The 23,796-nt window shown below is 46.1% G+C and overlaps 1 protein-coding gene across 1 annotated transcript in view; it reads left to right on the top strand.

Moving 5' to 3' along the window:
- Positions 1 to 23,796, top strand: part of LOC119394628 (DC-STAMP domain-containing protein 2-like) — a 64,401-nt gene that overhangs the window by 1,278 nt on the left and 39,327 nt on the right. The window contains exons 2-6 of the mRNA XM_037661946.2: positions 831 to 1,066; positions 3,514 to 3,684; positions 14,367 to 14,564; positions 19,984 to 20,061; positions 20,249 to 20,462. Coding sequence (XP_037517874.1) covers positions 831 to 1,066; positions 3,514 to 3,684; positions 14,367 to 14,564; positions 19,984 to 20,061; positions 20,249 to 20,462 — 897 coding nt within the window. The remainder of the gene's footprint in view (positions 1 to 830; positions 1,067 to 3,513; positions 3,685 to 14,366; positions 14,565 to 19,983; positions 20,062 to 20,248; positions 20,463 to 23,796) is intronic.

Raw genomic sequence — 23,796 nt, 5'->3', positions numbered from 1 at the left:
TTCATAGTCGGTCATGCGGGGTGATATGCAGGGGTGGGTTAACGCGCGAATTTTGAATCTTCGAGGTCTGTACACCACGTGGTGGGAAAAACGATGAACTAAAAGCGATGCCCGGAATTGCTGGGTATGCCCTATTACCGTATCAAGTTACTCGCGTGCTACCAGCTCTGTCGGATGTTGTCCAACTGTTGGCTAAATGACGGGTAATGTTAGCTAGCGTGGCTTAATGTCGGCTATTGTTGGCTGAAAGCCGCTGCTATAATCCTATCTACCTATTTATTTTCCCTTTCAGTTCCATGTCAGCTTCCTCGCGTGATTTTGTTTAAATTCGCATAGCTCACCCTGCGGTGCGCACGAATATTAAAATTAAGGGTTGAAGGGCCTCTTCGTGTCATTCCCTTGCCAGTGGAGCCCTGAAATAGGGGCTTCACCCATATGCACCAGTCTCCATGTATGTATCAATAAAGTTGTTCTCTTCTTCTTCTTTCAAGTAGAAATCATTGCTTATCGTAGCAAACGCGCTTAATAGTCTGATGATTCCGAAAGGTTTTGTAGCTCAGAATTATCTCTCGTGTTGCCCCGGATAGAGTCACAAATGTGGTGTAACTCTACAGTAGACGCTGGAACAGAACCAGGCTTAGTACCCCTACTAATGCGGGACCCTGGGCTCGCCTACCGTGAGAGGCTGTAACAGATCCAGCAGAAAAAAAAAGACACATAGTGGAGAGGCAGCAGCTATTTAAGAAAACGCAATTTCTCGGCAAATATAGCTTGTCGGAGAAATCGCCTATACCTTTGTAGGATTTGTGAGGATGGTCATTCGCACGCAGGAAGTCCTTGCAGCCGAGCACGTTCGAGAACAGAGTGCTCAAGAGCTTTCTGGGCTTCTGCGCCGGTGCGCTGCTCACCGTGCTCCTCAACCTGGTCCTCGTGCGAATATATCAAACGACCAGTTTCCTTCTCTTCCTGGTCGTGTTCGCTTGCGGAACGTTCCTGATGCTCGGAGCTGCCTTCTCGGACACCGTCCGATGCCTCATTCTGCTCACTTTGCCTCAGCTGTTCTCCAGTGAGTGAGAAGCGCAATTCCCTGTGTTGCACGCCAACGTTATGGCACAGGCGCGTTATAATGTAATTGAGCATCACGAGATAACTTGTTCGATCAGGTGTACAAGTTATGTCGTTGACTACTTACCATAATCGGCTAGTGTGCGCCGTGTCACGCATGTAGCGTACAACGCTGTAGAGCGGGGGCGGGGCCAGTTTATTATTTTTTTTTTGTGCTGGTGGCGGCCACCCACAACAATTGCGAGACGAGTTCCTTTGGGGAGAGGGGCAGGGGCGTAGCCAGGGGGTGGCACACCGGGCCCGTGCCCCCCCCCCCCCCTACCCCATAAAGAGAAGAAATATGACACTTGGCCACATCTGCGTGCCCGGCCCCTACTTTAGTTAAGGAATGTGACCCCCCCCCCCCCCCCCCGAAAAAAATTTCTGCCGGCGCCCCTGGAGAGGGGGGGGGGGAGGAAGGCGGGAAACTTACGCTTTTGTGTTTTCACTGTATTTGCTCTTGGGGGACACAGAGGAGTAGGCGAAAATGTTCCGGGGGGGAAGGGGGTGAGCGCTTGTCCAAGCCCCCCCACCCCTCCCTCCGGGATCCACCCCTGCTCTAGAGACTATCAGATATACCTCTCAATAGTTTGCGCGTTTGCATCAATAAATAGTTTGGTGTTTTTTACAGGAAAACATGTGATCCTTCTCGTTATGTAGCCTCGGTAATAAGTGTAAAAAAAAAAAAGCTTCTATTTCTTAAAAATTCACGGAATATGCTCTACAGCTATTATTACGTTGGCGTAAATCGTTTTGGCTTTCGCTGTGTTCCGTTTTGGCTTTTTCATTTCCGGCTCAACGAGACAGCATCCCGCACGAGAGTGCACACTCGCACGAACATAGGTTGCGATGACGAACTTGGATTATGAAACGCACAAACTGATACATTTCAGTAAAACTTGTTGTTGGGCTAGTTGGTGCATGCTTCAAAAAATTAGACGACGCAAACCGCCAAGAAGGATAGGCGAAAGGAAAGAGACGCTCTTTCATTTCGCCTATCCTTCTTGGTGGTTTGCCTCTTCTAAATTTTTGAATGATACATTTTAATTACCGAACTTCTTGCGCATGTACCTTTCACAGCGTCGCACGCTAAGAAACGTGTCATAGACTTCGCTTGTTGACGGACAAATGCCTCTTATGCTGGCCATGTGGCTGTACGGTGGAATATGCCGGGCGTTTCAGGAAATGTGTCCGAAAATCCTCAAAAATAAGCAAAATGAAATATTTGCTCGTTGCCCTCATAACTGCTCTTTCTGTAGCGGCAGACGTTTAGGATGGCTAGATACATCAATTACGCTATTTATAAAGTTAATTAAAATTAACTTTTCAATTAGTGGAGACAGGCGGTCGGTTCAAACGAGAGTATTGGAGAGCCCTTCCTGAGAAGAGCATATATTGCTGCTTCGAGCTTTACAAAAAGTTGCCGCGAATAATTAATTCAGTTTCCTTAATTACAGCTGTAGTGGATGTCTCTAGGCACATTAAGATGTCTGCCGTTATAGAAAATGTAATTATGAGGGAAGCAAGCAAATACTCGAGTTCCTTTATTTTTGAGGATTTAAGGACATACTTCTTGAAACAAACTTTACAGTAGACCGCACGGTCATTGGTGTGTGTTTTTCGTTCCTCAGGTCCTTAGAACCTATGATATGCTGCATACATAGGCGTGCGCAGGGTTCCCCATTACGAAGGGAGGGGGGCGAATTTCATCGCATCCCCCCCCCTCCCCTCTCGAGTCCAAACCCCACATGCTTCACAATGGATGAAAAAATTAAAATGAATCGACGACGTGCTCCTCACAATCGCTTGCATTTGGTCCATCGCTTTCCTGGAATTGAATTGAACTGAATTTTATTGCTCACATTTTTTACAGAGAGTTTGCATACACTGCGTGGACCCATAGCCATAGGCTAGTTTGGGTTCAAAATGAAACATTTTATAATGGCACTTCGGACAAGTGTAACTAAAAAGTTATATAATCTCTAATAAAGAATCATCTGTTGAGTAAGCATATGTTCGAATTCAACAGAGGGGTCTTCGAGCGCCATTATCTTCAAAGACCTGCGTGGCCATAACAATGCCCTTTAAACAATGGTGGGATAGGTTCGACTGAATAACGATAGGGGGCAGACTTTGCACGCCCCTCCCTCCTTAGGTGATTGGGGGGTGGGCCACCCCTTCCCCTCCCCCTTCCCCTACTGCGCCCCGTGCGCACACCTATGACTACATAACTTCTCTAAACATTCTGTAGTCAGGCTGGCGGTCGCAGGGCACGTCTGACTGTTCTATGATGATGTACCGCACGACCAGAAACGATAAGCAACTTGAGCAGCCTATAGCCAAGTTTTAGACGATGGCCACGTACTCGGGCCTTGTAGCACATGCGACGCTGGCACTTTCACTTTTTAGGAGAAGGCCGGCTGGCGCTGATGGCGTACATCTACTTTCTGGTGTTGACGGGTCCCGCTGAGAACTTCGCGGCCAACGTGGAGGTCCTGTCGCGGGGCCTCAGCTGTGGTCAAGAGAAAGTGGCCAACGAGACGCGACGAATGCTCGAGGTGGCCACCTCCCCTCTCAAAGGTGAGATACGGAAGCAGGGTTCTACTTCACTCAGCGAAAGGTCGTGGGTTCGGTACATGGCCTCTGCGAAAGCATACAGATGGGGGTGCAAATTCTTGCGTACTTAAATTTGGATGCGCGTCAGAAGACCTCAAGTTACTGAAGTTAATCCGAAACCTTACACTCTGAGACGGCTTTCTGACTAGCCTCGGTATAGCTCTGGGTTTCACGAATTATTCAGTAACGTTCGCATTGTTTTGCTTCTTCAGCTGATGAAATGCTGGGGAGAGGCCGCAGTGGCAAGTTTTGCCAACGTCGTTTAAATATCGGTCAACTGTAATCACCACTTCAAATTTTTTCTTGCGCCAAAGTAGGTGTGCTTTCAATAGCTTTCTGTTCTGTTAGCGCCTCTATCACTTTATCCTACTTTCGGCAATACCATGTCTCTGGCACAAAGGCCTTCTAACGCGATAGCGTTAAAGAGCTTACTAAGGTTGAGCGTTGGGCTAGTTGGTGCAGCATAATCCGAAGGTTTCACAGCGCATACAACGAGGACGAGCAAAGAAGAGACACACACAGCGCTGAACTTACAACTGGCTTTTTATTTTCCTGCCACGGCAATATATATGCGCGTTTACACAGGAAAAAGGGGGTGCCCCCCCCCCTCCCAGGTGACTAGGGGGGGGGGGCACCGCCTTGCCTCCCCCCCCCCGTGCGCACGCCTATGCTGCTCACAGCAAACAACGCCGCAGGCGCCGCCTATAGTGTGCAGTATTCATTCAACACCCGCATTACTCACTAATTCATAACCGCGACGCGCCTTTTCTTTCTGTATCGCTTTTATTATTTTTTTTTTCATCAACGCTACATACACGTTTACGCTCCCTACTGTGCCACTCACATGGGGGATGCAGGTATATAGACAAATAAGGCGAGGTAGCGTATAATAGTGTCAGGCGTCAGCTTAGCAGCGACGGACGTGCCTACGCGCTGTGCGGCCACGCATGTATATAATGCTGAATGATGATTGACAGACAGGTGACATGAGGACAAATTGCGCCGAGGCGTCGGTTCCACGCTCATACACTTTCGGGCTGACTGAAGCGGGTGGGCTTGATGTATGCAACACAGCCGACAGAGTGTGTTATACGCGTCGTCGTGTATGTTCATAGTATATGTTCATATATTTCAAATATTTCATATATTTCGCGCGTGCTCATAGTGAAATGAAGACGAATGGCGGAGGAAAAGTGACGGGCACAAGTAGGGCGTGGTAAGACGCAAGCGATCATATACTTTTTTAACAACCTTATAGAGACACATTCTGTGCCATGGCTGCTCGATGAGAGACATACTTTGCGCGTCTTCGTGAAACGCCTTTGCTTGGGCGTACACTGGGCGATATACCAGGGCGAAAGAGAGAGAGAGATGTTTCAAGGTAAAAAAATTCGGCCGACCTCACGCTTTGAGGGAATCGCTTTTATGCGAAGCAGTCAGCGAGTAGTTAGTTGTCTGTGCTGCATTTTTTGGCTTTGAGCCAAGCGTTACGAGATGGATCGACGTGTTTTTGCAAGCGTAGTAGCTGTGTGTACATCGTGACTTTACCAGGCACGTCGACTAAACTGGCGTTTAAATGGTAACTTATGGTCTGACGTAACGTCAGCACTCACTTGAGACGTCAGTATTATCAAAATGAAGTGCACTTTACGGGGAGATGATGTGAATATCATTCGTAACTTTCGTTAGCGTATTCCTCCTGGGTCGAGCAACGCTTGAATATAGCTTGCTGAATCATAGGGATACAAATGTAATGCTTATTAGACTTTATTGAAGCGGAGCCACCACAGTAACCACAATTGGCATTAACCCGGGATGACGCCTGTATCATAGGAATACATATGTAATGTTTATTGCTTCATTATAAAACTAGATAACCAGCACTGCAACCACAATTGACGTTACACCGACATTACGTCTGCATAGAATCATTTTCCAAAGCAGTTTCAAGGTGTGGCGTGGCTCTATGGTAGAATACCTGACTCCCACGCAGAATGCTTGGGTTCGATTCCTGCTGGGATCCTCATTTTTATTCTTTGCGTTCGTCGGGTCAACACTGTCGATGTCGGTTGTTTTTAACGCTCTCGCATTTCAGTGTTCTCGCCATTCCTGGGTAGATATAAAGTGTCAATCACCTGTGACGCATACCCGCTTACCGTGGCCCGTGGTAAACGGGTGTGCCACACCTGTATGGAGCAAAGGGTTTGACGACGTACGCGGCAGGATTTTCACGTTATTCATGTCATGAGCAGACAGTCATATTCGTCAAAGCTTCTTACCCTCCCATGTTAATTTTGGTCGACACCAAGCTAAGGAGGCGATCACGAGAGCACCCAGACGTAGGCGGCTAGATAGATAGATAGATAGATAGATAGATAGATAGATAGAAAGAAACGCTCAAAGTGCCCTGGGTTCGCTAAGAAATGCTTCGCAATAAAAAAAAAGTGCGGTATACGTATATGCTGCCTCGCAAGTGCGTTTAGCGGTGTTATAAGCTCTTATAAGTAGCTAATATATTGTGTCTAACAAAGAAAAACGAGCCCTTAAAAGTCACCTTCTTTCCTTCATTCATAGCGAGGGTCTCGATCTGGCAGACTTGATGCCTTCAGGTAGTATGCGAGGGATTATTGGTCAGCTGCCGGCTTGTAAAAAGATCACGTGCTACGTGACGCCAACAGGCAGAAAACAGAGCGTTCCACACTCGCCACCATGGCTGCGATCGGCGCTGACTAACACTCCTAGGTTAAAATGGACATATATACTCCATAATTGGACGAGAGGATGACCGCCGCCGTAGCTCAGTGGTAGAGCATCGGACGCGTTATTCGAAAGTCGCAGGTTCGGTCCCGGCCGGCGGCAAGTTATATTTTCGTCCACTTTACTTTCTTCACATTTATATTCTAATTACTACATATAACACCCCATATACTTTCCTTGGCACTATTGTCTGTTCTCATTAGTATTGTGTCTAACAAAGAAAAACGAGCCCTTAAAAGTCACCTTCTTTCCTTCATTCATAGCGAGGGTTCCGTTCTGGCAGACTTGATGCCTTCAGGTAGTATGCGAGGGATTATTGGTCAGTTGCCGGCTCGCAAAAATATCACGTGCTACGTGACGCCAACAGGCAGAAAAAAGAGTGTTCCACACTCGCCGCCATGGCTGCGATCGGCGCTGACTAACACTGCTAGGTTTAAAATGCACATATATACCCCATAAAGTGGACGAGAGGATGACCGCCGCCGTAGCTCAGTCGTAGAGCATCGGAGGCGTTATTCGAAGGTCGCAGGTTCGGTCGCTGCAGGTGGTAAGTTACCTTTTAGTCCACTTTACTTTCTTCACATTTATATTCTAATTACTACAAATAAAACCCCCTATACTTTCCTCGACATTATTGTCTGTTAGTTCTCATTATTATTGTGTCTAACAAAGAAAAACTAGCCCTTAAAAGTCACCTTCTTTCCTTCATTTATAAGTAGCCAAGTGACTTCATGCTTAATAAGCATATAGGACAGTATAGTGACGTGAAAAATGACTCTATACGTGAGCACGTCCGGCGGTCGGTATATATGTATACATATGGAACTGGGGTTATCTTGCGTCGTTATGTAAACCTGTTAAATATGTCTGTGAGTTACATGAATGACTGGTCTGTCGTGAATATAATACGTATTTCTACAGTATTTCACATAAGAGGTTATTAGGAAATTGTGACGTCACAGTCAAGTTTGCATCTCGTATAGGCGTGTGTGTGTGCGTCGTGTTTTCGTACGAAGGTCCTGCACACAAGATAAATAATTAAGCTCCACCGACGATATCAAAGAATATACACACGATTACTTTCTGAAAGCACAACCGGTATCACCAATTCATGCTGCTGCAAAAACGAAGAAAAGTTTTAAGATATTTATTGGTTCAAACGCGTTTACCGGCATACATTTATATGCGCCTTGTGTACGCTGTTTTTTTTTTTTTTCGAGTTGCTTTCCTTACGATATAGCGCGTTTCGTTCTAATCGTGTTATTTTTACAATCACAATTTCAGACTCAACAGCCACAGTGCATTTGTTTTCCTTTTTCGGGAACCTACATATGCAAAGTTCACTTGACTCCTTTTTTGAAGAACAAGTTAACATTAAGAAGGAACAGTCGGGAGAGCGAACACTAACGCAGTTTTTTGCTGTTTCGCTAGGCATCCAGTGTCCATTCATCTTTACAGGAAGCGTCGAAACGTTTGGTCTGACTGTGCTTAGGGCGGGGGTAAGCGTTGAGCCGAAATAGTATAAATATTAGCTGGTCTACTGTGAACTGTAATTGACGGCAATAAACTACTATTTAAGTGCTCATTAACTTCGAATGGCGCCATATTTGTTGCGCGGCCAGATACATAATGTAGCCGTAACAAACATGGATGTTTGCTTTTGTACAAAGAGCAGAACTGCAAAAAGTCTGCAGGCCTCGTGAACTCGCTTATTATTCTTTTGTTTGCTTCGTTGTTTTTTTTTTTCGGACCCACCACGGTGGTCTACTGGTTATGGTGCTTGACTGCTGACCAGAAGGTCACGGGATCGAATCCCGGCAGCGGCCGGCCGCATTTTCGATGGAGGCGAATATGGTTGAGGCCCGTGTAGTTAGATTTAGGTGCACATTAAAGAACCCCAGGTGGTCGAAATTTCCGGAGTCCTCCACTACGGCGTCCCTCATAATTATACCGTTGTTTCGGCACGTTAAACCCCAGTAATTATTATTATTGCTTCGCTTTTGCAGCTGTCTACGACCGAGTTAAAAAAGTCATAAAGGTGCTTCTGGACTTCGGAACTCTCATGAAAAAGGCATTCCTGTCAATCAAGAATCTCTTCAATGAAATCTGTACGTATGTTATCGACATTGACTTTATTGTTCTGAGCAATGCATCTATTCATTCTCTCTCTGTCTGTTATCTTGTTTTTCTTTTCGCTCTTAGTTTTTTTTTGTTTACCGGTGATTGTTTATTGCTTGTACAGAGTCATTATCGTGCGCCATCCACGCTCTTGCTGCATGTGTCGGAAACTGCGTAAGCGCAATCTCCTATTCAAGTGCGAGACAGCCGTTCTTAATTCAGGTTGTAGTACGCGTGAAGCGAATACTGCGGTATATATATAGAATCCCGAATCTAAACGGGCAACGGTTGCTGCTGTGGGCATAACATAACGCTTGCATAACCATGCACAACAATGCATAACATTTGTTAAAGAAGTTTACTTAGAGAAACTCTGGCAAGTGTATGGCGCTTGTCTGATGGACTGTCCATGAACTTGCCTATTACATCGCCCATATGTCTTGAAACGGCATTGTGACTTTGCAAATGCATCGTTTGAATGATTTCGAACGCAATATACTGTCACGTCGTAATGACGGTGGTGAACCATGATAATGTCGAACTATGAGTCACCACTAAGCTTCTTATTGGGCGAACGTATACCTTGAAAAGAACAACAAACAAGCAAATAAAGCGAACAAACATAGCACTGTACAGTCACCAGAATAGCCGCGGTCACAGCCGTTGGTCGTCGAAATCGGGACTCGCGGGTCAAGTGAGCGTCCGAAATGCGGTGGCAGTGCTCAGTAACAATGCGGTGGAACAGGGAGAGAGAGAAAAAAAAAGTAAAAAAAAACAAAAAGTCCCGTAAGGCTCCCTAGTTACCGTGGGTGGAGCCTCTCATCCAGGGTCCCACAGGAAATTGTGTTGGAGCGGAGTATACAACATCAATAGATTGAGTGATTCCAGCCTATCACGGTCTTTCGTTTAGTGAGTGTGAACTGTCAGAAACACTTCTTCACTTTTAATAATTGAAGTGTTTGTGAAGAAAATCTGATCGACTTTATGACCAAGTAATCGGTGGTCAATGTTGTGCTGGTATAGCACACTAAGCGTGCTGTAGCGTCTCGAAAAAGAGATGAAGAAAACTCGAGTTCCCTGGGTATTTCTTTAGCGTTTCGTTCTCCGCAAGTGCACTTTCCTGCGCTGCACATTCGCCCAACTAATGGCGCCACGTGTTGTGCTTCAAGTGGAGAGGAGGTGCTGGTTGCACGTGCTGGGGCTTGTCTACTGTGCGTGCTTGTGTCAGGGGAGCTGAGTCTACATTTTCCGCGTCATATAGTGCAAGCAAACTAGGCTTGAACACATTCTTTGCAGAAGTGACTATGCCACCATTAATTGGGCGAACTGCATAGCACAGAAGCTAGCTTTACAATTATGAAAATGGTCTATTGTCTAAGCCGTCTCGCTTTCATTGCGCGTAATTTAACAGCCAGCTACAGTGTTACGTACATTCGTTCGCTGCGCTCGCATCCGCGTCGATTCGCAAAGCGCAGTAAAAATTCGGTTGGGCCTAGTTGGCACGTAACTTTTAAGGTGAAAACATAAGCGCAAACCAGGACGGCCCACAAAGAAGAGATGAGACAAACATTGGTGCAAAGCGCAGATCATTGCAGACTACCGCGCTCTATTCGAGAACGGAGTGCGCAAACAAAGTGAGTGGCATTCTGGAAGTTGAGGCATCGCACGTATCGCCGTTTTCTTTTTCTTGGTGTATTTAGCCTGCGTGCATTGATGAGATTATGGCTTGAATGTAATTTAGCTACTAAACAAGCCTGTAGTTCGGCCCGACTTCCTGTTACGTCTGGAGTTCGCGTTCTTCTTCTCCATGCCCTGATATATAGGGGCCTCAGTGAGGACTGACGGTCAGGTTCGTTGCCGATAGTCCACTGTTGGGAGGAACGGGAGGGGCCACTAATCTGGCTTTTCTGGTCAATCGTCGTTCCGGTGATTGCCGTCCGAGACTTTGGAGTGGTGTGCACTAGTTTCCCGATGTACCCTTGTCGCCGTGATTCCAACGTAGGACGGAGTTTGCCGCTCTGGGCCATACTTTAAATTTTAAATGCTTGTTCGCGTAATCTATCGGCGTACGATGGATGGCGATGGTGGATCGGCGTTGGCGCCCAGTTGCGCCTGCTCTCCGCGGCGTTACAGTTTCTGTTATCGGTCGACTTCGTGAAAGATTCACTTGGATTGGGATTGTATTTTGGAGCTCTTGTTTTAAGCCCAACTGCGTGGAAGATTCACTAATCGCGTACCGCAGTCAAAACAGTCTTGCTTTCAAACAATACAGTATGCGGTGTATACGTCATTCGTGGCTAGAAAAACTAATTACTTGCAGAGTTTTCTACGTGTGAGAGTAACTTATTTATTTATTTGTTTTTGTTTGTTTACACTGTCAGTTCCAATTGGGATTAAAACGGAAGTGTGCATTGGCAGGAGGGGGGGGGGCAGTATGTGGCATTAAATTTTCGAAAGCTTCAGAGTCCTTTACACAAGACGCAAGCAGGATGAGAACATCTCCACAAATGAAGTTTTGGCCGTGCCGCTAACTCGCACACACGAAGCACCGTACACTTTGTTAAATCGACTATGTGCTTTGGCAGAAAGGGCCACTAATCGTTCGGTGAAGCGTAACCGGGCAGCAAAGTTTAAAGTTTGGACGCGGCGAAAACAGCATGCATATATAATGACTCGGTATGAGTGCCTCACGGGCAAACTCTTTGATCACTCTCTGTGATCACAAGCGTGCATCAGCAACGAAGTGCTCTGAAAATCGTTGTATGCACTATTACGGCTGCTCTTTACACACACACACACACACACACACACACACACACACACACACACACACACACACACACACACACACACACACACACACACACACACACACACACACACACACACACACACACACACACACACGCACGCACACACACACACACACACACACACACGCACGCACGCACACACGCACACACACAAACACACACACACACACACGCACGCACGCACACACACACACACACACACACACACACGCACGCACGCACGCACGCACGCACGCCACACACACACACACACACACACACACACACACACACACACATCTTACGCTTGCAACGAAATCACTTGCCCTGTGATTTGTACGCATTTCTCTGTTCAAAAGAAAGAGATAAGTGCGTCTATATTTGAGATGCGGTATTACTACAGTGCTCAGTGTATCCCCAAGGCATCCGCGCAGATAAGTAAAAATTGCTCGACCGGTTTGTCGACCGGTTTGTCGACACAAGCTAGTTCTCATGGCGTGCACAGGGCAACATGTCTTGCGCCTCGAGTTATTTGCACAAACATCCCATTCCACCAAGCAGCGAGGAGCGTCAATATACCGTGCACCGGAGAATAGAGAATAGCGAACTTCGTCTCTGTACAAATACATAACGCTGGAATGCTCGAGTGTGGCAAACAGTCCGCGATCGCCCACCCGTTTTCGTTGCTATTTCTGTGTTTTAACAGACGAAGAATGCGAGCTGGCCCTTACTGCGACGACGTGGCAATATGGAGGGCTATCGCCGGGCTAGATGTACGAAGAACATGGAGACAAGCTGGTGGTCATTTCTGTTTTAAAACATGTAATAAACGCGGAGCTCCTTACGTTTACCTTGTGTTCAGGGCAGCGGACGTGGGACAGCCAACTAGTCTAGTATAAACTTATATGGTGATTTGTTTCAGATAGGCAAACACTTTCTAACGCTCTGCGAAGATTGGACGATCGGCCGTCTTTCGTTCAGGTGCTGCTGTAGCAGCACTTGAACGAAAAGCGGCCGATCGTTCGCTGGCGACGGTATTCTACGGAATACCGCCGGCATTCTATAGAGCCACTCGCAGCTAGCCCGAACAAACCTTTCATTCACTGTGAAGGTGGCGCATGAAGGATTTACAACGAAATGCGTGCTTGGACACTCTATTCTTTTACTCGCGGAAGTACGTAGAAACATAAGCAACTACGCATGCAACAAACGTTAATGCACAGATTACAGACTAGGATTAACGAACGTGTTATCGTATTTGACAGAGCATCAACACTTTTCGTCAGCAAACGCTCAAACGCACCGTGGTCGAAATGCTTGATGCGCACCATTGAAAGGCGGCTTGCCGTTCCGACATTTGAAAACAAGCCACGATATTCAGCGTCGCCGGCATATGATTGAAAGGTTATATCTGCCGCTGTGAATATGTGCGGCGTTGCATAACCGAACAAAAACCATCATAAGAATCCATCATAAGAATCGGTATACCACGAAAGTAAAACGTGTCCTTACAGAAGTAGTTGAGTGTTTACTGTACTACATTGATATAAGAGAGCTTGCTCAGTGTCTATTGGTGTTTCGCAGCTGTAGCACCGTTTAACGTGGATGTACCCAAGTTGATGCTTGGTGGCAACCCGACGACTAAGGTCGCCATTCCGCGACATGTTAAAGAGTAAGCAGAACTCCGGGGCCGGACTGAAGGGAAACGCAGCGCGCATCGTACCTCCCCTCTAGCCCAGCCGCGGTTTTTTTCGGGGCGAGCGTAAGCGGGAACGTGGTGTTACAGAGGCAGGTGCGCGTCGCAGCCGCTATTTTTTCATATGGATGGATGCTATGAGCGAGGCCGAGGATCGCCAACTCGCAGTGTGTTAAGGCATTGACAAAATTTGACTTCTGCTATTCGAAACGCGCCGAATGGGACAGACGCGTGGCAACGATGCGTTGCAGGAGCTAATCGCGGAGGCCACGGTCATGATGCATTACTTCACTTTACATCTCTCAGACGGCAACACCGCCTCATTATGATATAAAACTTTCAGCACAAATAAAGGACGCAAGACGAAGAAGTTTTTCTGCGCTCAAAGTTTTATATCATAATGCGATACCATCTAGCCCGTCTATCTATCTTGACACCACCCCACCGACCGAGTCCATTGTGAGAGGAAGGTGTGAGATATAAAAGGCGCGTTTGTAAAGTCTCCACAGTGTGTGACGGTGGCGCAATGGATAGCTTGCTAGGCATGTCGCGGACCGAGAGGTCGTGGGTTCGAATCCCGTTGATGGAGCTTTTTTCTTTAAGTTTTTATTTGCCACCTGATCACGTGCATTTTTTCGACGTCATTTCCGTGTCGGAAATACGTCACTGAAGTCTTCGTGGAACCCGGCATAAAACGCTTCCAGTGGTAATTGAAACGTGTTCGACAGCTACGGAGCGCAGAATGATAGAAACAGCAGCCCCGTGCACTTTCACACACCGCACGGGCGACGTATCCACACTAACGGAGCGACGATGTTGCCACCTATAAGTCGATCTCGCGGCCAATACCTTTGTCTTCTCTTCTCCATGACCATCTTCAAGCCTATCTATCTTCTCCAGAATAATCTTCAAAACCAGATTGCCACTGGTATGATGTTATTCTAGATGGGATGTCTATAGATGGGTTGCATTGACGTCACTAAATCCGCCGTGCTGGAGGATCAGCATGGGGGGGACGCGAAGTTTGTGATGTCGCATTGATGTTATCAGAAAATCACATGCCGATTCTTTCGTTATTCACGCACAGAGGACAATAACGTTCCTGCCACGTCATTATAACATTGAAACAGGTTAACCGCAATTTGTTTGCTTCCTTGATGTCATCAAAGCCGCCATCTTGGAGTACCAGTACGTTCAGTATTTGCATCCCTGACGTCAAGTGCAAGTTGTCTATTGATGCTCCTGATTGTCGGCATCGTCGTGCGTCGCCGCTGCTCTCGCAGTCGCTGCAATCCGCCGAGCCATCCGGTGGCTGCACAACCTGGTGAACGTGTGCAACCGTCGCATGGGCGAGCCTTACGAGAAGTGCCGGAAGCCGCTGGTGGACGCATACGCCGACTGCCTGGAAATGATGCCGGACCTTCTCGAGTGGATCTGCTCGCCCGTCAAAGTGATCGAGCACGTCTGTTACGTAGCGAAAGGTGAGCACGCGTTTACACGTGCGGCTTGGAACTCTGGCAACACTTGTTTTTGCAGCACTTGCAACCGTGAAGTACTTTTCTCCTGCTGTTGTTAAGTGTATTACCACGCGCGCTTCTTTTGCTATGCTTATGTAACTGGTCCATTACACGTATAATCAGTGTCTTGCACAAACCGCGCCCGAATGTCTGGGGACTTTCCAGACTACTTCAGAATCTCCTTATAGGCTTGAGCGCGCAAACGCGAACATTGAGTTCATTCTGGAACTGACGCGGCCACCAGCGATAATGCTCGAATGTTCGATGCCGCATGTAAAAATGCCGACACGCCTTAACGTTGAGCAGTTTTTAACGACGGCCGACGCCCTGTTCGCCGCTACCAGTGTGCAGCGTGTATTGCTGTAGTTGGAGTTTTCATTTCCCGGCTCCAATGCCCCACCACGGTGGTCTAGTGGTTATGGCGCTCGACCGCTGACCCGAAGGTTGCGGGATCGAATCCCGGCCGCGGCGGCTTCATTTTCGATGGAGGCGAAAATGTTTGAGGCCCGTGTACTTAGATTTAGGTGCACGTTAAAGAACCCTAGGTGGTCGAAATTTCCGGATCCCTCCACTGCGGCGTCTCTCATAATCATATCGTGGTTTTGGGATGCTAAACCCCAGATATTATTATTTCCCGGCCAGAAGTTCGGCCAAACAAATAGTTTTATCTTGAACATGCCGACTGCTGTCTTCGTCGACGTCACGACCCCATGACAATATCATAAATTCGTCTTCGATTCCTGAAGTGACACAATGAGCGCATTAAAGCCAATGACATCTTTTAAGTGCAACTTCTTTAAGCTGACTTTGCTTTCCTATGACCTATGCCTATAGCCACATCGCGCGCGGGCGACCTCATCTTCTCTTATACTTCCATTTTGGCTACCATATTTATTTTTTTACCATAAATTTTTACTGATACTACGAAGAGTTAGAGCCAGAAATCTGGCCCCGCAAGAATGAATATATCTTTCTGCGTGCTTCACGATGCTATTTCTTGTTGCAAGAAGGTATAGCGCTGACAACTTAAGGTATCAATAGTATGACAGAGACGGTAACGTAGCAGAGACTATAGGGGGGCAAAGACTATAACATAGATTATACCGTAGATTACAGCACAGAGCATAGACTATAGCACAGACTGCAACATAGACTATGACCTAGATATAGACTATACAGCATAGACAACTTAAGGAGCTATAGTATATGCGAGATGTCACAGGAGGCGGCAGGAGGCCCGTGTGTCCCACACACGAGAGTTTGTGTATTCAGTGAGCAGCTCCTCTTTTGTACTTAAGATATGCAGCGCACGATGGGACAGAAAGAGAGAGAGAGAGACTTGTGGTGATAACGGGGCTTAAGTTCACTTGGGAGCAGCTCCTAGTCCCAGGCCCGTGAGGTCCGCGCGATGTCATGGTCCCTCTGTTGAAGGAACGCGCAACTGACCGTATATCCGAATTAATTAAGGAGCGTCGACCAGCTGCATGTCGAGAACAGATACCCACCGCGCACGCAGTTATATTAATACACATTCGTAGTCGCGCTTCGCTCAATGTTCTTTGTCTTGAGTGCTTTGCTTACCGCAAGATTAAAAGAAAATAAAGTACTCCCAAGAGGGCCAAAATGCGGCCGAGTGACAGAGTTTAGTTGTTCATACCGACAGAGTGCGCGCATTAGTAATAACACTCTGTGCGAACACTTAGAATATTTGAAGAACGAAACGAACCAGAGGAGGAAAGTGGTCGCTTCTGGAGATGGGTCTCCTGATTGTTGAACAAATTTTCGGAAGCCCGGTGACCAAGAGTGAGGGGAGAGCCCGAACCAGGGTTCCCCACCTTTCAATCTCCAAGTCACATACCAGCGGGCCTTTTCATTAGCCTCAGAGGGAGGTTTGAAAGTAAGCGCGAATGAAATTAACGAGTAAGAAACACTAATAATTTCGTGCGCGTTTATCATCTACCGCTACAAGTGAAAGAACCGAACTTTAAGCCGAGCGTTAATTTTGCTATATATTCGTGTTAGTACGAAAGCAGTTGACTTATATGTTCATTGATCTGCACGGACATCGCGTGGGTGGACATGTACGGGCAGCCATTTTGTGTGGGTTGTGCTCAGTATGGTTATATGAAGTGAGCAAGGGCGAGGGACAAAGAATCCAGTCAGAAAACTTATTATGCGCCCGAGCAGTTTCGAAAATTGAGCAATTGTGAGCTTCGACGTCTCTCTACGAGGGAGGGCTGCACAACTCCATTGGGGCAAAAATCCCTGCACATCCTTTTATTTTTTAAAGAAATCGAGAATATCCAGCTACTTTAGCCGCCCTGGGCGCGTAGAATAAGAGGAGAGTGCGCGTGAGTTGGCTCTGGGACTTGACCGGAGAAGTGGTTAACGTTTTGTTGTGTATACTTTTTTGTCATCCCATTATTATATTTAATTGGCAAGGAGGCAGTACTTTGTCCTAGGCCATAATGTGTGTACCGCTCGCGGATATACGTCGCGCGCAAGTCGTTTGAGTCGGTATTTTTTTAGCCAACAAATTAGCCCTGCTGCTGAGCCCTGGCGTGGAAATCACCAAAAAAAAAAAGGTAAAACGGTTCATATAAAAAACGCTCATTAATTAGTGTTCGTGTTCAAATCACGTAAAGCCTACAGGAAAGAAAAAGAGGCCCATGTTAAAGCTTACGTGTCTGTTGTCTAAACGAGACTATTCATACATAATTAGTGAGGTCTGAGACTCGGTGACTGGGTATGGATTCTGCCCTCGGAGAGCGTCTTAAAAATCCTTCGACTCGCACTCAGAGGTCACACAAGATATATTGCGTGGTATGCTCCCTCGCCTGACCCCCCTTAAGAAAGGCGCACGTATGTGGTCGTACGTATTCTACCTGTATGTATATCGCGGAAGCGGATAGTTGGACGCTATTCTTGGCTGAATCTGAAACACATAGGGCTTGGCATACATTCTAAGGAAAGTCGAGCCCGATGGGCTGTTGCAGTAATGGAGTTTCTGAGCACTCGTGTCAGCGGCACCATGCAGAAGTGCTTTGTTCCATCGAAACTCTTGACGATCGGTAATGCAATTTCTTCCGCGCATAGTGGAACAGTGCGACGGCAATCTTCATGACAGCGTTCAGAGACTGGTTCCGCGGGCACACCGTACATGTATGGAACATGAAGTGGCTGTGTGCGTTACTTTGTCAAATTCTATTTGCTCCGGGTTCCCGGGGCAAACTCGCTGAAGAGGTCGCCATAGTGAACGTCGGTACGTTGGGTCTGTGTTGAATGCACACTCGTATTAGGATGCGAAGATTTGTCATACATGTGAACTGTACGTCTTATGTCCCCTCCCCTCACCCCAATATATATATATATATATATATATATATATATATATATATATATATATATATATATATATATATATATATATATATATATATATATATATATATATATATATGTATTTGGATGTCTTATTTTCGCTGTGGTGTAAGGCAGTCTCGTTATTTCCCGCTGGGTCGAGTAGTGCAGAACAGATTTAGAAATACAGCGGCGACCAACTCACCGTAGGAGGCTTTTATGCGTTCCATGCTTGCTAACTACTTCCGTGCTTGCTAGTTAGGACCAATAATAGGGCCCATTCGAGGAGACGTTTACTTCCAGTAGTTAAAATTTGAGCTTGTTGGTGAGAAGGATGCGCTCAACAATGATTTTGTCATTTCCTGTCATTGTGTGGCGCTCCTCAAAAAATTTCAATACATGCCTTGCACGTGACGTCACAGGCAGGTGCTCTGCGCTGGAGCCCCAACATGGCGGCCACCGTGACTTCTTTATCTCATTAGAGTGTGTCAGTGCAGAGGAGGACACCCAGGTGTTCGGTCCCCGCGTTCTTTCGTGCTCTTCCCGCTTTCTTTTGTTCGCTAGCCGCACCAAAGGGGAACACAAAGAAACGCGGGGGTTCTGGTGTGAAGGATGCTTGGGTGCACCGGCACTAATCTGATGGCGAGCCGTCACCGTTTCTTGCTCGGCGCGTTCCAACAAAAGCTCACGGAGCGTCTCAACCCGCTGGTCCCCCAAGATGGCGGGCACGGTGACGTCAGTGCAAGCTATGTATACACTTCGAACTGGAACGTGATTGTCATTCCGTGTGTAGCACGTGGAAAATTGTGCGCGCACATTGACTAAGTAAATGATGGCGGTGATTGGGTGAAACTTGTTGCTTTGGCACTGAAGCGGCTGTCTTTGGAGGTTGGTATAGAAGCAGGCTCAGGCTTCCTAAAATCCGCGTTCTTAACCCTTTGACGCGCTCTGCACACAATTGTGTGCCCCACTTGTACTTGCTGTTTGTATCGACTAGGGGCTAAGAAAGAGCAAGATGAATTCAGCTTTGCATGATTTGAACCTCCTGCATAATACGTTTGTCTTCATTTAACTTCATTTTGCAGCGTATTGTTGCATATGATCACTTTGGTGAAGGCACTGCCATGTTCGACAGGTCGTGCGACGTGCCGCTTCCCGCGACCCTCGTCAAAAGTGTAATTTTTTTTTTGCTCCGCGTGGACATAACTGAAAACGAATTCGCACTATGTTTCGAGCCTTAGATTTCATTCGATTCAAAAACAGAGCATGAATGTCTTCAGAATAAATAGATATTTGATTACAAAGTAATTAGGAATGATTACTATAACAAACATAAATTAACGTATCACGATATTATAATTGTTGCGATATATTATCGAGTGCCTTGAAATAACAGTGAATCGATCTGAAAGGGTTAAAAAAGGAGCTACAACGCGTTGATAAAAACAAGCTAATAACAATTGTTGGCGTTTAACGTCAGCAATTGTTATTATGAGACTTGATTATGAGAGACGCCGTAGTGGAGGGTTCCGGAAATTTTGACCACCTGGGGTTCTTTAACGGGCACCTAAATCTAAGCACACGGGCCTCAAGCAATTTCGCCTCCATCTCAGACTGAAAGTGCAGGAAGTTCAGGAGACTTGTGTCACAAAGGAAGGTAACGTATATATATATATATATATATATATATATATATATATATATATATATATATATATATATATATATATATATATATATATATATATATATATATATATATATATATATATATATATATATATATATATATATATATATATATATATATATCACGATGGGCTTTATCGGTGCGCTTCCTTGGCCTATAGGTGTTAGGACGATTATTTATCAATTCGCTCTTTTCGCCTTTCAACACTTGTGCCACCGTTATCCACCCCATCAGTCGCTTGGTGTTGCGGTTGATAAAGAAGCATAGAATGGATATGGAAGACTCTTTTACGAAATAGTGCATCTGATTCACTTTTCCTTACATTTACTGTAGTGATCACCGTCCTCTGCGCGATACCTGCTATCATTATCGACTTCGTCAAGGTGCAAGTAATCGACAGGATCGAGCGAGGTGAGTAATTGCGCAGCTTTGAATCACTAAACAACAACAACAACAACAACAACAACAACAACAAAAGTAACCGTGAATCCTCATACACAATCTGCTTACTTATGTGTACGTGCGACTGTGGCATGAATGCTGGTTGAGTTGCCACAACAACAACGGTCGTTGCTTTCTCTCTTTCTGTCCGGTTCAGCGATGCGCACTTTCCTCGATCGTGTGTACACGGCCTTCTACGTGAACGTTACGGTGACACACGAGTACAACTACAGCCTCGAGCTCAGCCGCACTCCAGCAGAGGTGCGAAGTCACGTGCTGGGAGAACTGCACTCGCGTGTCGCCATCTTTGCCGCTCTCTTCAGGTTGCTTAGCAACGGGGTCTTGGTCGGATTTCTCTACGTCGCGTACGGGTGAGTGGACGCCCTTGACTGTGTGCCCTGAAGATTTCCGATATCTCCACTCAATTAGCTGCGATGTGCGAGTAAAAAATTCAGGCTAGTACTTTTCTAAGGCGCCGGGACATAAATGGGGACACAATCCTAGACAGTAGCCGTGGTGACGTTATTAGGATATGCGGTTTTCGGTTTCACTTCGACAGCACGGTGGCTGTCGTGCGAGAGATAAAAGGCGCGTTCGTGAAGCCTCCTGCATGTGTGACCGCGGCGCAGTTGTATCGCGAGGTCGTGGGTTTGACTCCCGCTTACGGAATTTTTTTATTCTAGTTTTTATCTTTGCCAGCTGATCGCATGCATTTTGCTGACGTATTTCCGTCACGGAAATACGTCATGTAAGTCTTGGTGGACCCCGGCATAAAACTTTCGTGTTAAAATAACAATGCTCTTGTACACAGATGTGCGCAAGGGGGGAAGGGGAGTGTAGGCAGGGGGGCGGTCGTCCTTCCTAGTCAACTAGGGTGAGGGTGAGCTGCGATGACCCCCCCCCCCTCCCGAATGGCAGCCCTGCACGCACGACTATGCTGTTGTATACGGAACCAGAACAACGATAATATTGTTTTAGCGACATTGCCGAAAGAAACATAACTAGCATTCCAAAGAAACGACCCCTTAGCTCTCATGCTGGTACTGTCCATTAGAGCAAATTTTAGCCACTCTTAACGCTGGAAACCATTAGCGAATGTGGCCTGTCAATAGAAAAAAAAAAAAAAGACGAGCGATAAGTTGGTCCAAATCTGACTGTTCACTAAAATGCCTGGCCTGAGACAAGATGCTAGACAATTCCGATGTTAGAAATGTCGCATTTACGCTCATTCTAAAAAAAAAAACACTGTTGAATGCAGGTGAGCGTTTGTCACTGCAAATGCACGCGAGTGAACGCGTGTCTGATCGCGAACAAACACCACTGTAAGAGATGTTGCAGCGCGCTGGAAATAAATATAATAAACGGCGAATAAGCGCTGGTAAACTTAACCTAACATTGGTTAAGTATTCTAAAAATCCTACCACGAGGTACTTAGTGGCGCCGAGCAGCGCTGTAAATTTTAACTGTAAGCTAGCTTAAAAGGTACAGTCATAACCGTTCTGGGCTATTCTCGTCACCAAAAAATATCTCTAGTCTCTCTCTGCTTCGAAATCATAGGGCAGACGTTATACGATGTAACTTCATCCACGTGTTGCTGATCGCGCAACAGCTCTCGAATCGCCGTAGCGTTCTATTATCTCCTCAGTCATCTTTATTCACGTCGTTTCGACACAGTGACAACGAAAAAAATAAATAAAACGAGCCCACACGAAGAGCTAAGCGAAAGCCCACCGCCAATCTTCGGACTATTTCTTTCTTCCATTACGTCACTAGGCACACAAGCACAACGCCGCTCCACTGTCACAAATTTCGACAGCTTGTTTCACCGAGCACTGCAGAGTCGAGGGGAGCGGTGTCTCAAGGACTTTGAGTTAAACAACCTCACCGCCCTGACCCGTAGCGTTCCACGCACTATGTCCATTCCCGAGTGGAAAAATTCGATCCTTCCTCTAGACCTTTTTTACTCTCAAGTCTCCACTTAGAGTTTGATGGAAGCAATGTGGCTCTTGTTACTGATGGAAGTCGTTTCAGTTCAGCGTTTACTTAAGCTTCGTTCTTTCTTTTTTTAACATTGCAATACGGCGGAACTAGGCTGCCGCGATGCAGTACTTTATTTTTAAACAATAATAGTTATAAGCGCTATCCCACACACGACCAGACACAGATAATAACGGGCAAAGATACATATAGGGATAAAGATTGAGCACCTGCACGTAAATTATCCCGCTACCCAGCTATATGAACGTATATTGCTGCTAACAGCGGCAATAATCGCATGTGGCATTAAATTGCATGTCAAGAAGCAGTCTATAGAGAAATAAAGATTGTCGATAGAAACACATCGTAATTTTTGTAACAACTTCAGTATGTAAGTCGCGCAGTTGTCTCGTCTGAAAAAAAAAAAAGAACGTCACAAAGATGAAGTCCACTAAAGGAATTTTATTTGAAATTATGCTGTTCTTTTTCAAAAATATTATAGACAACTGCAGACTCGGTTGTTGTCAAGAAAATGTATGCTCACTAGTGGTTACTGTTATGAAAAGTGCTACTATGTTCTGCACTTACTGCACAGAATTGCAGCACTCGATAGTTGATCCTTCCGAGCTCGAATATGCACACATTGTACATATATGAGAATAAACAAGACGACAGCCATTCGCCTGCGCATTACTGCGCAGTCTCGTATAACCCATTTGTAAGCACGTGTAGCCCATATGCATATTCGTTTAAAACTTATCTAGGCAGAGAATGACACACATCGCCAAACCAGCGAGCGATCGCGTCTCGACTCCTGACTATACGACATGTTTCTCCATGAACGGATCATATATCCCAAGCTGAAATTCATTTCGCTGTCAAACTGCCTATCGTGTTTTTTTTTTTTTTCGATACTTGGAAGCAACGCAAGCGCTAACAATTTGTGTGAGAATGGCCACAACATGCCATCAATACGTGTATGAACGAATTGATTATTGAGAATACACGGTGTGTACCTCACACACGGCTCCCACAAATAATTCACTTGACTTATACCGACACGCAAATAATCCATTAAAAGTGCAGCGCAGGAATTATCAGTACGCCCACAAGCTCAGCTAGAAAAAAGTGTACATTTGCTTTAGTGCAGGTAACTCAGGTTAGAGATTTATACAGCAGCATTTCTCAGTGAACAGTTTACGAGTGTAATAGCATTAAATGTATCCAGTTCTATTTTGCAAGGCAGTAGAAAGCTATCGTTGAATACCGGCGCGTTATATCGTTGAGTACCACTTACTAAAAGTGTGTGACTTTTTCCTGATACAGCCGTCTCATGTCGCAGGTAAAGTAATACTTTTAATCCCACGCGGTACTGAAGGCGCAAGTCTACGCACAATGCTACCGCGTTTATTTTACACCCTCTGAGGAAGAAAAGGAGAGTAAGAATCAGTGGCCTAGCCAGAAATATTTTCCGGGGGGGAGGGGGTGTTCAAGCCACCCTATATGCATGTTCGTGCGTACATTTGTATGTGTCTGCGTATATAAACACACAAAACATTGAAAATTTCGGGGGGGGGGGATTGAACCCCACCCCCCACCTCAACCCCCCTCTGGCTAAGCTAGTTGTAAGAATTCAGGAGCACTTCACCAACCGGGAAAATGTGGGCAAGCGTGTGCGTGCCTGGTCTACCGCTTTTCTTTCTTTCTTTCTTTCTTTCTTTCTTTCTT

The sequence above is a fragment of the Rhipicephalus sanguineus genome, chromosome 5 (genome assembly GCF_013339695.2).
Source record: "Rhipicephalus sanguineus isolate Rsan-2018 chromosome 5, BIME_Rsan_1.4, whole genome shotgun sequence".
In the NCBI taxonomy this organism is placed as follows: Eukaryota; Metazoa; Arthropoda; class Arachnida; order Ixodida; family Ixodidae; genus Rhipicephalus; species Rhipicephalus sanguineus.
This window is presented reverse-complemented; position numbering and strand designations above follow the sequence as displayed.